This window comes from Protomyctophum parallelum, assembly GCF_964188405.1.
Source record: "Protomyctophum parallelum genome assembly, chromosome: 15".
Lineage (NCBI taxonomy): Eukaryota > Metazoa > Chordata > Actinopteri > Myctophiformes > Myctophidae > Protomyctophum > Protomyctophum parallelum.
Genome location: NC_139710.1, coordinates 33,281,905 through 33,295,592, shown reverse-complemented (window position 1 = coordinate 33,295,592; position 13,688 = coordinate 33,281,905). Strand labels below are relative to the sequence as shown.

Genomic DNA, 13,688 nt, shown 5'->3' with positions numbered 1-13,688 from the left:
GGTGTAAGTGCTCTCATTAGAATGCGGGTGTAAGTGCTCTCATTAGAATGCGGGTGTAAGTGCTCTCATTAGAATGCGGGTGTAAGTGCCATCCAACCGTTTCTCTAGTTTCTTTGAAAGTGTCCATGTCTCGAAGCCATAGAGTAGAATCGTCTCAACGGTCGTCCTAAATATTTTTTACTTTGAAAGTCTTACTAAGCTGGGATGAGCAGATCTTATGCATGTCATGGCAGGCTGACCAGGCCATAGCCCTCCTAGTTTGACCAGATCTTATGCATGTCATTTGCAGGCTGACCTGCAGGCCATAGCCCTCCTAGTTTGAAAGTCCTTTAGGGAAGGAGATACTGTATATATGAACCCAAATACTTCAAAGGAGTGTTGTTAAGTGTTTTGATAACGTGGTTATTGTTGGATTTGCAATTGCATACAGTATATTGTCATTGTCTCGTTGAGATAGACAGTTGGAGGCCTGCTCAAGAGACTGAAGGAGAGGTTGAACGATTGACTGATAAGCACCATGTCATCAGCGAAGTCAGTGTCAGTTACTGTAGGTATTTAGAAGTCAGTGTCAGTTACTGTAGGTATTTAGAAGTCAGTGTCAGTTAGGTATTTAGAAGTCAGTGTCAGTTACTGTAGGTATTTAGAAGTCAGTGTCAGTTAGGTATTTAGAAGTCAGTGTCAGTTAGGTATTTAGAAGTCAGTGTCAGTTAGGTATTTAGAAGTCAGTGTCAGTTACTGTAGGTATTTAGAAGTCAGTGTCAGTTAGGTATTTAGAAGTCAGTGTCAGTTAGGTATTTAGAAGTCAGTGTCAGTTAGGTATTTAGAAGTCAGGGTCAGTTACTGTAGGTATTTAGAAGTCAGTGTCAGTTACTGTAGGTATTTAGAAGTCAGTGTCAGTTACTGTAGGTATTTAGAAGTCAGTGTCAGTTAGGTATTTAGAAGTCAGTGTCAGTTAGGTATTTAGAAGTCAGTGTCAGTTACTGTAGGTATTTAGAAGTCAGTGTCAGTTAGGTATTTAGAAGTCAGTGTCAGTTACTGTAGGTATTTAGAAGTCAGTGTCAGTTAGGTATTTAGAAGTCAGTGTCAGTTAGGTATTTAGAAGTCAGTGTCAGTTAGGTATTTAGAAGTCAGTGTCAGTTAGGTATTTAGAAGTCAGTGTCAGTTAGGTATTTAGAAGTCAGTGTCAGTTAGGTATTTAGAAGTCAGTGTCAGTTAGGTATTTAGCAGGATGACCAGAGTTTCTCCTATAGGCTTTAGTTGGTAGTTCTTATCACTGATAGTATCAACTGACATACGAAGAACATAATCAACAACGATAATAAATAGAAACTGTGTCGCCTTTGAGCATGCCAGCAAGGCTGGGGAATGATGGTGTTTCTCTGTAAGGATGGTCGCTGAGGTATATAACTTTCATGGCATCGATCATTTTGGCGAAATCGAACCCAATTGCAAATAAATTAAATTGAATGGATTTGTATTTACTTGAGAAAATCTACGTTTACATTGCTGAAGCTCAGGCGCGTTTGTACAATTAAAACATAAAGAGAGCTTTTTGCTTTATTGCAACTTACGAGACCATAAGAATCATACAAAGTTATATATACGACATATATTATACATGCAAAGCAAGTATAAAGCTTGTTGAGGGAGTAGCAGCGATATGCATTGTCACATCCACTGATTCCTTGGTGTCAGTGTTGTAACTGTGATCAGACTAATCATTGTCACATCCCCTGATTCCTTGGTGTCAGTGTTGTAACTGTGATCAGACTAATCATTGTCACATCCCCTGATTCCTTGGTGTCAGTGTTGTAACTGTGATCAGACTAATCATTGTCACATCCCCTGATTCCTTGGTGTCAGTGTTGTTGTGAATCAGACTAATCATTGTCACATCCCCTGATTCCTTGGTGTCAGTGTTGCTGTGATCAGACTATAATCATTGTCACATCCCCTGATTCCTTGGTGTCAGTGTTGCTGTGATCAGACTATAATCATTGTCACATCCCCTGATTCCTTGGTGTCAGTGTTGCTGTGGTTGTGAATCAGACTAATCATTGTCACATCCCCTGATTCCTTGGTGTCAGTGTTGCTGTGATCAGACTATAATCATTGTCACATCCCCTGATTCCTTGGTGTCAGTGTTGTTGTGATGTGATCAGACTAATCATCTCCCCGGCTGTCTCCATCTTGCCGATCACCTCTCCGTCTCCGTCTCCGGCATGCGGTGCGCGCGGCGCGGCGGCCATGTCACGATGCGCCCCGGCTGCCACTTTACAGTACATGATTAGTTTCATGCCGTTGCAACTGTTGGTTATGCATGATGGAGGAGTAATAACTAATAACTGTTGGTTATGGATGATGGAGGAGAGAGCAGAGAGAGAGCGCCAGAAAGATAGAAGACAAGAGACGGCTCCTGCATGTCGTCTGAAAATGGAAAACTCATACCTCCATATTTCAGACTTTTTATGTAACCCCCCCCCCCCCCCCCCCCGTAACACATTTAAGCAATATTACACGAGAGGGTGTGGGTTAACGTGATTATTGCCACGACAGTGATGCGGTCAGGAACGAGACGAAGTCGAGTTCCGCAAGCGTCACTCTACAGTTACCCTTAAAACTAAAAATCACACCAGTGTGAACCGAGTGGTGCAACTCCCGTCTATTGGTTCTCTGTATCATTCCAATTTGTATCGTCCAATTTCTTCTCTGTATCGTTCCAATTTCTTCTCTGTATCGTTCCAATTTCTTCTCTGTATCTCTGGTGCCCCCTACTGGTATAAATAATAATAATAATAATACTCATGCTCACTTATACAGGTACACACACACACACAGGTACACAGACATTGCATGCTGGATGTAGGAGTGGTTGCACTAGCCTGGTTAATAAACCAGACCGAATCAGCCGTTGGCAAAAATAAATTGCCTGCCGGCGGATTACGGTCTGGAGAGGCTCAATTGTACGCCCATTTCCTACACCAGAGAAATGGGGCGGCCAATCGGGACACGGTATGCAATATGGGCGGGCTTTGGTACAGTGACTTTCAATGCTTGAGACCTTTGACTGACAGTAGCTCTGACCAATTGCCTCAAAGAGAAAATGTTTCAACCCGCCCCCCCTGGAAATGAAATCCAAGCTGAGCCTCCCCAGACTAATATCCCGCGGTCCGTGCGATATTAGTCTGGTTTATTAACCAGGCTATGGTTGCACCACTCAAAAATAGAAACTAAGAAAATCGCTGAAAATCGCTTTTTTTTAATGACAGGTGTAGTCACTACGACCACAAATGTCCCAAGAAACTATCTAGCCTAGCCACCGAGTTTGCTAGCGCTCTGGGAGAACAGAGCAGCTGAATGCTTTGTTTTGATTAGGTGGTGAATGGTGCTGGTTTAACCCACGGCTAGAAGGCCGTTTCAACCAATCAGATTGCTGTGGTATAATTAGACGTGTTGCACCTGTCCGTTGTTATAACTTTCAGCCTGGCAACGACGTCTCGCAGCTGTATATCGCTGTCGTCTGTGTGTGTTTTTTGTTTTCGTAAATGAATGCCCTACTCTTTATCTACAGTGTCAAGTATAGCAGATTCACAAGGTTTCTTTTGAGGAGGTTACTTTACATTTCCCTTAATCACACTCAGGTGAAGTGATCGAGGTGACGCTCTTATCATCATACATCAGCCAATCAAATCATCATATTCCGTGCTACAAACACACAATTGAAAAATAGCAGATCTACAAGCTCATAGCGTGGCACCGAGTGCCGCGCTACGAGCTTGTAGGTCTGCTATTTTAGAAAAATCGTGAAAATGTGTCCCAAATCTTTGAATATATATTCTTTCACAGCGAACGTTTTTAACTAAAATCTTTGCTTCTGGGAGGGTCCCTGGAACAACATACTTTCAGATTGGGGTCGGCGGCCAAATACACATAATTCTGTGGGTCCTTGACATGAAATATTGAACACCACTGATATAGAAACATAGGTATTTCAGAAAACTGTTAGGATTTAGAAGGCATTTGTAGAATCGTCCTCAGGTCTAAATGGGCAATTTGCTTGCGGCTGAGAGTGATTGGGGGAGTGGGAGTGGGGGGGGGGGGTGGGTTCGGGGGGGTTGACGACCTAATCACTGAGTCTGATTATCCTCCCTGTACAATCAGACAGCAGACACGAGGAAGAATGTGTAATTATTAGACAGAAATCTCCCATAAATACAACAACAAGAGGATAATAAGGCAAGGCAATATGCTTATGTATAACTTTGATTACAAATAACAGAGCAGATCTTTGACTTTGCTCCAGATAATGTGGTGCTTAGAAAGTGAACATTAGTGTAGATTCTCTTCATTGACAATGAAGAGAAATTAATGTTTGTTTTGTCCCTAACACAAACATTACATCCCATTAACAATACAGATAATTAAATGTAGTTTGTTTTACATCATCAATACATCACCTATGTTGTAAAAAGATAGGAGCGCCCCTCACTTCACACAGGTGTGATTTTTTTCTTTTTTTGGGGGGGGGAGACCTGTAAAGACATTGCTAGTTATTAGTCTGCTGAAGATAATGCGTGGTTTTCCAAATCCTGCTGAGACATAAATCCTTTAATCCTGGATAAATTCTTAAAGTGATAGTGCACTGCTGACTTTACTTTCATTTTTTTAATCTGGTCTGAGTACATGAAAACTCAGAGATTTCTGTCTTGGTGGGCTGGACTGAGACGAACATTTGTCCCTAACATTCTCACCGATTTTGGCCCAGATTGGGCCACCACAACCAGCACGCAGATGTGCTCTACCGACTTTTCGTGTCGAGGCGCATACAAATACTTGAAATACATAAGCCTTTAATTATTAAAGGCTTATGTCTGGGCCAAATGTTAAATTGGTTGTCCGTCGGTTGTGTATCATTTATGTTGTTCTGAAAAAGTGGTAGTATTAAAGTTTAAACTGCTTCTCAAACTTTTGCATATCAAGGACCCCATCTCAAAATATTTTTGCAAAAAAAATCAAAGAAGCAAAGATCTGAGCAAAGTTAAAAATGTTTGCTTTAAAAATGCACTTATGTTTTAATCACAAGTTTTCTTGTATAGATAGATGTATCTGCTGTTTTTGAATAGCCAAAGAAATCTAAAAGGACACACGGATGCTTTCCCGGTTGTAATGCGAACTTAATGCTTAACCGGTTTCTTTCTCTTCTGTTCTCCTCCCAGGACGGAGTCGAGGGCCTGTCAGACGCTCGGGGCGGACGATACGCCAGCAGACAGCGCAGAGACCAGAGTGGACGCTGCGGACCGGAACGGCTGCATCAGAGGCAACAAGGGACGCAAGCGTGGCGGGCACCACCGCAGACCACGGCGCCACGCCAGGAGGTGAGTGGCTCTCTCACTCCTCCACTCATATCAGGGACGTGCACACATAGACACCAAATAGCTGATCTACAAGCTCTCAATAAAAAAGGCATTTGTTCAGGGATCCTGCTTCCAAAACAGGCAGTGACAAATGGAGGGAAAAGGGTAATTGAAAAAGAATGGTCAGATTTCCTTTGTTTGCTTTTCCATCATTTCAAGGAAAAGCACATTGCAGATAATGCCTTTCCCTCTTAATTTCTTCTAACAGTGAGTCACTTTGGGAGGAAATTCACGCTTTCCTTTACAGAAGTACTAATTTGTTGTATTTTCTTTGCTTTAGTAACTTTCTGATTAAGGTGCTGATGATAAAGCCTTTTTAACAAATTACACAAAACCCCCGCAGGTCTCAACTCTGACTGCAGAAACGTGAATAATCTCCAGGTTGTAGTAAACATCCTTATCAGGTCAGGAACAGTGTGGAGAAAACACAAAAGCTGCTGCTAAGACTTCCACACCCGCTGTCAGGCGGCGTCTGTCTTTCATGGACACCTTGAACCAAACAGCTTTCTTCATAAGCCCTGAATGCAACGCCTTTCCTTTCCTCAGAACTGTTATTCTAAGGTGAGAAAGATGAAGATTTGTTGAAGACTGTCTAAATACGGCCGGGGGCACACATACCAATATTTTGTATGGTTGGATGAACTTTACTCGGCTGCCATTACTCTTTCGTATTTCTTTAACTTTAGCAAGTCTTCTTGTTAGTTATTTTTGTTTCTTTACTTTGCTTAAAAATAGAGGCCAGGGTTATGTGGTTAACAAATTGGATAATTTCTTTGACATTTTATTCCACACTTTTGCACTGAGTCTTTTGCAGTGATTCATCACATAAATATATAAACCAGTAAGACGCCTGAGGGCAAGAAGCGACCTTGCCCTAAAGTGCGAGGTTGCGTGCACGCATCCGCCTGGGTGACAGCAGACTGCTGGGCGAGCACTGGCGCTTTGGAATGGGGGGGTCAGATCAACGCATCCGCCTGGGTGACAGCAGACTGCTGGGCGAGCGCTGGCGCTTTGGAATGGGGGGTAAGATTTTCGGGCCTGTTGAAAACAACGTCGTTTAAACATCTATATATAGATGGTCTATACTACATAGACGTTTAGAAAACTCTAATCAATGCCTAGGCTAAACTTCTAAACCACTAAAAAACTTTCATTTTTAGACCGATTATAAGACATTCAGGGCGAGAGTGACAGAGAGAGAGAGATAAATGTTCAGGAAACATTTCTCTGACTGCTATTCATCTGGGCAGCCTCGCCTTGGCTTCAGTAATTAGGTTTAAAATGAGCGTTATCAAGGAAACTGGACCCGGTGTTGATGCAGATTAAAATGCATTGGCAGAGGGAGGATAAGGTCTGGCAGGGCCAACAGAACACACTGGTAAATATGGTACCGGAACACACACAGGGCATCTGGATCAGCGCCACGGTGCCAACAGAACACACTGGTAAATATGGTGACGGAACACACACAGGGCATCTGGATCAGCGCCACGGTGCCAACAGAACACACTGGTAAATATGGTACCGGAACACACACAGGGCATCTGGATCAGCGCCACGGTGCCAACAGAACACACTGGTAAATATGGTGACGGAACACACACAGGGCATCTGGATCAGCGCCACGGTGCCAACAGAACACACTGGTAAATATGGTGACGGAACACATCGGCACGGAGAGACAGGACACTTACAGCTGTTCCTACACAGTACACGCACGCACACACACACACACACACACACACACACACACACACACACACACACACACACACACACACACACACACACACACACACACACACACACACACACACACACACCACCATCATCATCATCCACTCATCACGTGCACAGGCACACCAGAGGTGCCATGTCTTGGCACCTTGTCAGGCAGAAACGCCATAAGCAGCGAAAACAGCCAAACTGCAAACTCGCAATAATACTTCACGAGTATGTATAGTCACAAATCAGCAGGAGGCAAGATTTTTCCAAAGGGGGCACTTTATTTTTGAAACCCCTCTACGTATGTATAACAAATACTCGCCTATTAACGCAGTGATGCATTACTACACAAACAAACTAATACAATTATGATGTTATGTTATAACAATCGTGAAGAACTTATAGGTTTAACATTTGTAAAACAAATTAAAATATTGTTAGGATAGGGTACTACTGGCCAATTGCCCCCCAATGCCCCCCTGTAGAGCTGCCACTGGAAAACAGTGTTGATCAAATAGAATACATTTTCGGTTACTGCATTGTCAGTTTCTCGCTTCAAATGTTTTCAAAAAACATTATTGAGAGCAATGTTTAGCTGTAAATAACATGTTTGTTTAGATGGCTGTCACTGGAGACTATAGGTGTCTGTTTCATTGGATGATAATGCATCCAACGTAGCCCTATAGACTATAGGTGTCTGTTTCATTGGATGATAATGCATCCAATGTAGCCCTATAGACTATAGGGCCCTCATTTATCAACCGTGCGTACGCCAAAATATGGGCGCACGCCGAAATTACCGACATTTTCGGCATTTAACATTTCCGGCAAAGCTTGAAATTGAACTTGAGTAGGACAAATAGTCACGTCTGGTCGCGAGCTGGCGTACGCTGTTTTTCTGTTTTACACAAGCGGAGCAGCCTTGTCTGAACTGCTGAGAGGCTGCCACAGGCATCAAAACATATATGTATTCACTCCTAAAATGTTTATATAAAAGGTATGTATAATGTATATGGGCTACATGTAAAAAATAAATAAATAAAAATGTTAAGGAATACATGTGTCATATGAAATTAGTAGGAGATAAAATCGCGCAATTAAAAACAATGTTGCAAGAGATGCTTAAGCCATTTAAACAGTGTTTTGCATGAGCGCATACATGCGAGGATTTGGGCTGTCTGTGCTGAAATATTTCCATGACGGGACGTTGGAGAGTAGGCTATAGTGCAGCAGCTGCTGCAGCTCAGCTGCGGAGAGTCCCAACGTGCAGGTATAGCCTACTGTAGCCTAATCTACAGCATGAAGGCCGATGTCTTTCTTACGGTATGTGCAATATAATAAACCCGACGCGTCGCTCGAATGCCAAATGTACCGTGCCAGGCTCCCAGCGCAAGTGGGAACTGCATCGGAGATATAGGTATATTACCCAGCCAGCCCATGCACCAGCCACATGAGGCTATGGTTTTGGCTGCACATTCATATAACAGTGCATGACTAACGACTGCGAGGCAATCTAAATAGACTGGTGAACGTCGGAACGTGCATGGTCAGTTGGTCACGGACGGACCACTGTGATAGAGAGAGACAGACAGACAGACAGACAGACAGGACAGGAGGAGCACCTGAAAAACAGCAGCGTGTGTGTGCCTATTTGTTATTTAATTATGGTTCACAGGTTCAGGTTTTCGTTCACTAATATATCTTGTTGTATATTAAATTAAAAATACTTTAATAATTTAATATACAACTAACAACACACAGTTAAAGTTGCAAATAGTGATATGTGCGTGCGTGCGTGCGGGGGGTGAGGGGGAAGCGAAGCGAGAGGAGAAACAGACAGCTTTTTTTAATGTGTCATGTAGGTGCGTGCGTGCATGACAGCAAGGCAAGCGAGGTGAGAGGGAAACAGACAGGGACCCTGCATGAATTAAATAAAGTTGTAGACCTACCCTGTCACAGGGTAGGCCTACAACTTTATTTAGTTGTCTGTTTCTCCTCTCGCTTCGCTTCCCTTGCTGCCCGCCTCACCCCCCGCACGCACGCTTTATTTAATTCATGCAGGTGTTCGTTCTTTATTTGTTTAACAACACACCAGTTAGTTGGGCTTGCAAGTTGCGTGTGCGTGCTGTACATGTGTATGAGAGAGGGGGGTGAGGCGAGCAGCAAGGCACGGGAGAAACCTATTTTTTCATGTAACCATGGTTTCAGGAAACGTATTGCCGTTGTTCATGTCGCAAAAACGAGGGCGAGGCTTGATTTCTTAGGGCGTGCCAGATCAAATTCAGCCGTGACATTTATTAACGTGAGAACAAAATTAAGGAAGGATCAGCTGTTTGCGATCACTTTATAAATGCCGTGGCGACGTGGGTGTACTACGAAACCTGCACTCGAATCTGTGGCAGATTTTACACTCGATTGATAAATGAGGGCCTAGGTGTCTGTTTCATTGGATGATAACAGACTATAGGTGTCTGTTTCATTGGATGATAACAGACTATAGGTGCCTGTTTCATTGGTTGATAACAGACTATAGGTGCCTGTTTCATTGGTTGATAACAGACTATAGGTGCCTGTTTCATTGGTTGATAACAGACTATAGGTGTCTGTTTCATTGGATGATAACAGACTATAGGTGCCTGTTTCATTGGATGATAACAGACTATAGGTGTCTGTTTCATTGGATGATAACAGACTATAGGTGCCTGTTTCATTGGTTGATAACAGACTATAGGTGCCTGTTTCATTGGATGATAACAGACTATAGGTGCCTGTTTCATTGGATGATAACAGACTATAGGTGCCTGTTTCATTGGATGATAACAGACTATAGGTGCCTGTTTCATTGGATGATAACAGACTATAGGTGTCTGTTTCATTGGATGATAATAGACTATAGGTGTCTGTTTCATTGGATGATAACAGACTATAGGTGCCTGTTTCATTGGATGATAACAGACTATAGGTGTCTGTTTCATTGGATGATAACATACTATAGGTGCCTGTTTCATTGGTTGATAACAGACTATAGGTGTCTGTTTCATTGGATGATAACAGACTATAGGTGCCTGTTTCATTGGTTGATAACAGACTATAGGTGTCTGTTTCATTGGTTGATGACAGACTATAGGTGCCTGTTTCATTGGATGATAACAGACTATAGGTGCCTGTTTCATTGGTTGATAACAGACTATAGGTGCCTGTTTCATTGGATGATAACAGACTATAGGTGTCTGTTTCATTGGATGATAACAGACTATAGGTGCCTGTTTCATTGGATGATAACAGACTATAGGTGCCTGTTTCATTGGATGATAACAGACTATAGGTGCCTGTTTCATTGGATGATAACAGACTATAGGTGCCTGTTTCATTGGATGATAACAGACTATAGGTGCCTGTTTCATTGGCTGCAGAAGGCTGTCTCCCCTCTCTTAACGAATGGCTTCGTTCCGTGTAGTTGGCAGTTTTGGAGCATTAGCAACTGAAATGCATTAGTGCTGATTAGAGCGCCTCGACCCAAGTACCCTCTCCCAGTAATGAGAAAGCTTTGTCACTCATTAACACCTCTCTCCCTCTCTAGCCATGGAGGGAAAAAGCTTCTCTCTCTCTCTCTCTCTCTCTCTCTCTCTCTCTCTCTCTCTCTCTCTCTCTCTCTCTCTCTCTCCCCCTTCCTTTCCCCGGTTCCTTTGATGCGGTGCTGAGGAGAGAGAGGCAGAATTAGGAGGAGCCGTTGATCGCTGGTTGGTTATAGTTTGTGAACGGTGTTGTTGACTCTATAGATTCCCAGGGAGGGAGGCGTGTGGTCTGTATTGTGTTTTTCGGGTGAAATTGCATTAGTGCCACGAATAATAAGTCATAATTATACTTTGTTGTTTGTGTGGATAATAAAACATCATATGCTCAAATGGGGGGGGGGGGGGGGGGGGGGTTGCACTAGGGATTGCGATGTTATTTTTATTCCACTGCCAGGACTGAGCGAACGAATTCTCTTTGTTTTCAGTCAGATCTGCTTGTTCTGGTACAATACAGAACCATACGTGGTTATATGGGCTCCAGGGACCCATCGGTCCTTGAGGACCCTAGTCAAAATGTGTTAATATTGCATCAAAATTTGTTTAACCACTTTATCCCTATATACTGTATGTACAATCGGATATTAGAAAATAGCACATCCACACGTTCACAGCGTGTCATCACAGTGCGATGCGTTGTGAGCTTGTAGATCTGCTATTTTCAAAAAAGAAATCGTGAAATAATTTGAAGAAAATTTGTAGTAAAGTTTTGGGAAAATCTTCCAACAACACAAATCTTGTGTCTGGGGTCCCCTGGCATAATTATTGTCAGTTGGGGAACTGCGGCCAAATACATACATATATAAATGTGGGGGTCATTGTGATGAAAAGGATTGACAACCACTGATGTATATCAGGCCCAAGTCTAGCTGGCGTCCTGAGAAGACAGGAGTCCTGTCTTGTGTAGTTGGCAGTGTCTTCTCAGGCGGTCCTTGTCCCTGTGCTGACCTTGGGGGTAAAGCTGGGGGATAAACAGGTGTCTGCCATTAATTACTCCTGCTGCCAACGCGTATGTTTGCCGAGACTCGTCTGACTCTGATTCAAAAGGGACATGGTCTCCCTAAGCACAAAAATGCAATTGAGCTATCAAAATGCATTTGTTTTTAATGTGCCTGTGTTTCTTCTTCTGTTGTGTTTCAGCCCATCCTCTGAGGACGACCTGTCCCCTCGGCACACACCCAAGGCCAAGAAGAAGAAACGCAAGTCGGAGAGGAAGAGGAAGAGAAAAAGGTGAAGTGACCGGACACGTTGTTCCTTCCCTGAACAAATTGAAAAGGAACAGAGAATAAAACAATCTCTTGGTGACATTTTCTCCTCTCTGGGAGCTGAGTCTTATCTTGTGTTTGTTGGCCCTTCTATAGGTCTCCTTCCTACAGCCTCTCACCTCCGAGGAAGAAGAAAAAGACCAAGAAGAAGAAAAGAAGTTCCAAGAAAAGCAAGCGGCACCGGTGAGTTCTGGAGGTTCTGGAGGTTAATATATGGACCTGTGCAGTGTTGTTTTCGTCGACTAAAACTAAGACGAAAAATGTTCGTCGACTACCTTTTTTCACTGACTAAAACTAAATAAAAACTAATCTATGATGACTAAAACTAAGACTAAATATACTGACAATTTCGTCAACAAATAAAAACTAGACTAAAATGTTAGGAAGGGATTAGTGGACAAGAGATCCAGTTTTATGCTGGGTTGCATGCTGAAAATAGCAGATATACAATCTCACGCGACGCGTTGTGAGATTGTATATCTGCCATTTTAGTCGACTAAATCAACTGTAGATTTAGTCGACTAAAATCGTATGACATTTAGTCGACTAAAACTAGACTAAACACTAGAACGTTCCAGGCGACTAAAATGTGACTAAAACTAAGTGAAAACTATTCAAGAGACTATGACTAAAACTAAAATTGAAATTTGCTGCCAAAAACAACACTGGACCCGTGGGCCGTGGAGCCCACTGGTGCCATGAGGTGCCCCAAATAATTGGCAAATCGCTAAGATTAGATTGATAATTTATACCAATATGAAAACATGTATGTACTAAAAACTAAAACTAAAAGTCCTGGTAGCCTATTTTCTCTTCAAAACCTTGAAAATGTATTTTCAATTTCATTGTGATACGGTAAATTTATAACATGATCCATTGATTTATCATTAATAAAAAAAATGCGGCAACAGTTTGGAGATTTTCCCAGTGAGCCCCGAGTCATTAGGATAATTTTAGGGACTTTTCACACACAAATAATACCAAAATGACCTTGTCCACGTCAACATCCCCACCCGGTCTCTCAGGTCTGCCTCCTCCCTCACCCTGAAAGTCCTCCCAGCCCGTCTCTCCACCATGGGGCTCAAGAGCCTTCAGCCGCTCTGCCCCCTCACCTCTGGAACTCCCTCCCCCCTGACCTCAGAAACATGGACTCTATCACCATTTTCCAAACTCACCTCAAAACCTGTTTAGGCAGGCCTATGACTCTGTGTGACCTCTGTGTCTTCTGCTGCAAGCTGTGTTTTGTTCTGCTTTTAACTGTGTTTTTGTACTGCTTTTAACCCATACGGCGACCTTGAGTGCCCTGAAAGGCGCCTTATAAATAAAATGTATTATTATTATTATTATTATTAAAACGCCATTGTGACCACAGCCGGCATTTAGCAGATGCTCTTTCCAGAGCAGTGCGAGATCAGAGTAAGGCTTCGTACACACACCTACACAACAAATGTTCGGTCAGGTTCAGGTTCAGGTTCATTCATTTGTTTGTCCCCGTGGGGCGATTTGGTTTACAGCAAGGCATAACACAGGCAGGTAACATGAAACACAAAAACACAGTAAAAAGGCACATAGTAGCCTACACATAGAACATTAAAAACAGGATGGCAATTCAAGGTGTCAGTGTAATAATTAATACAAGTGAGTCAGGTGACAAGTTACCTCCTCCTATCGGCATTTAGAGCCTGGATATCGCACACGGTCCGTGTGCGATG

General features: G+C 42.8%; 1 protein-coding gene across 1 annotated transcript in view; it reads left to right on the top strand.

The window, feature by feature from the left end:
- Window positions 1-2,222: 2,222 nt before the first annotated feature.
- srrm4 (serine/arginine repetitive matrix 4) overlaps window positions 2,223-13,688 on the top strand; it is a gene marked incomplete at both ends in the record, with an annotated part of 32,861 nt that continues 21,395 nt past the window's right edge. Inside the window, 4 exons of the mRNA XM_083783441.1 lie at window positions 2,223-2,227; window positions 5,217-5,375; window positions 11,852-11,941; window positions 12,073-12,159. Of these exons, the coding sequence (XP_083639567.1) occupies window positions 2,223-2,227; window positions 5,217-5,375; window positions 11,852-11,941; window positions 12,073-12,159 (341 nt within the window). The remainder of the gene's footprint in view (window positions 2,228-5,216; window positions 5,376-11,851; window positions 11,942-12,072; window positions 12,160-13,688) is intronic.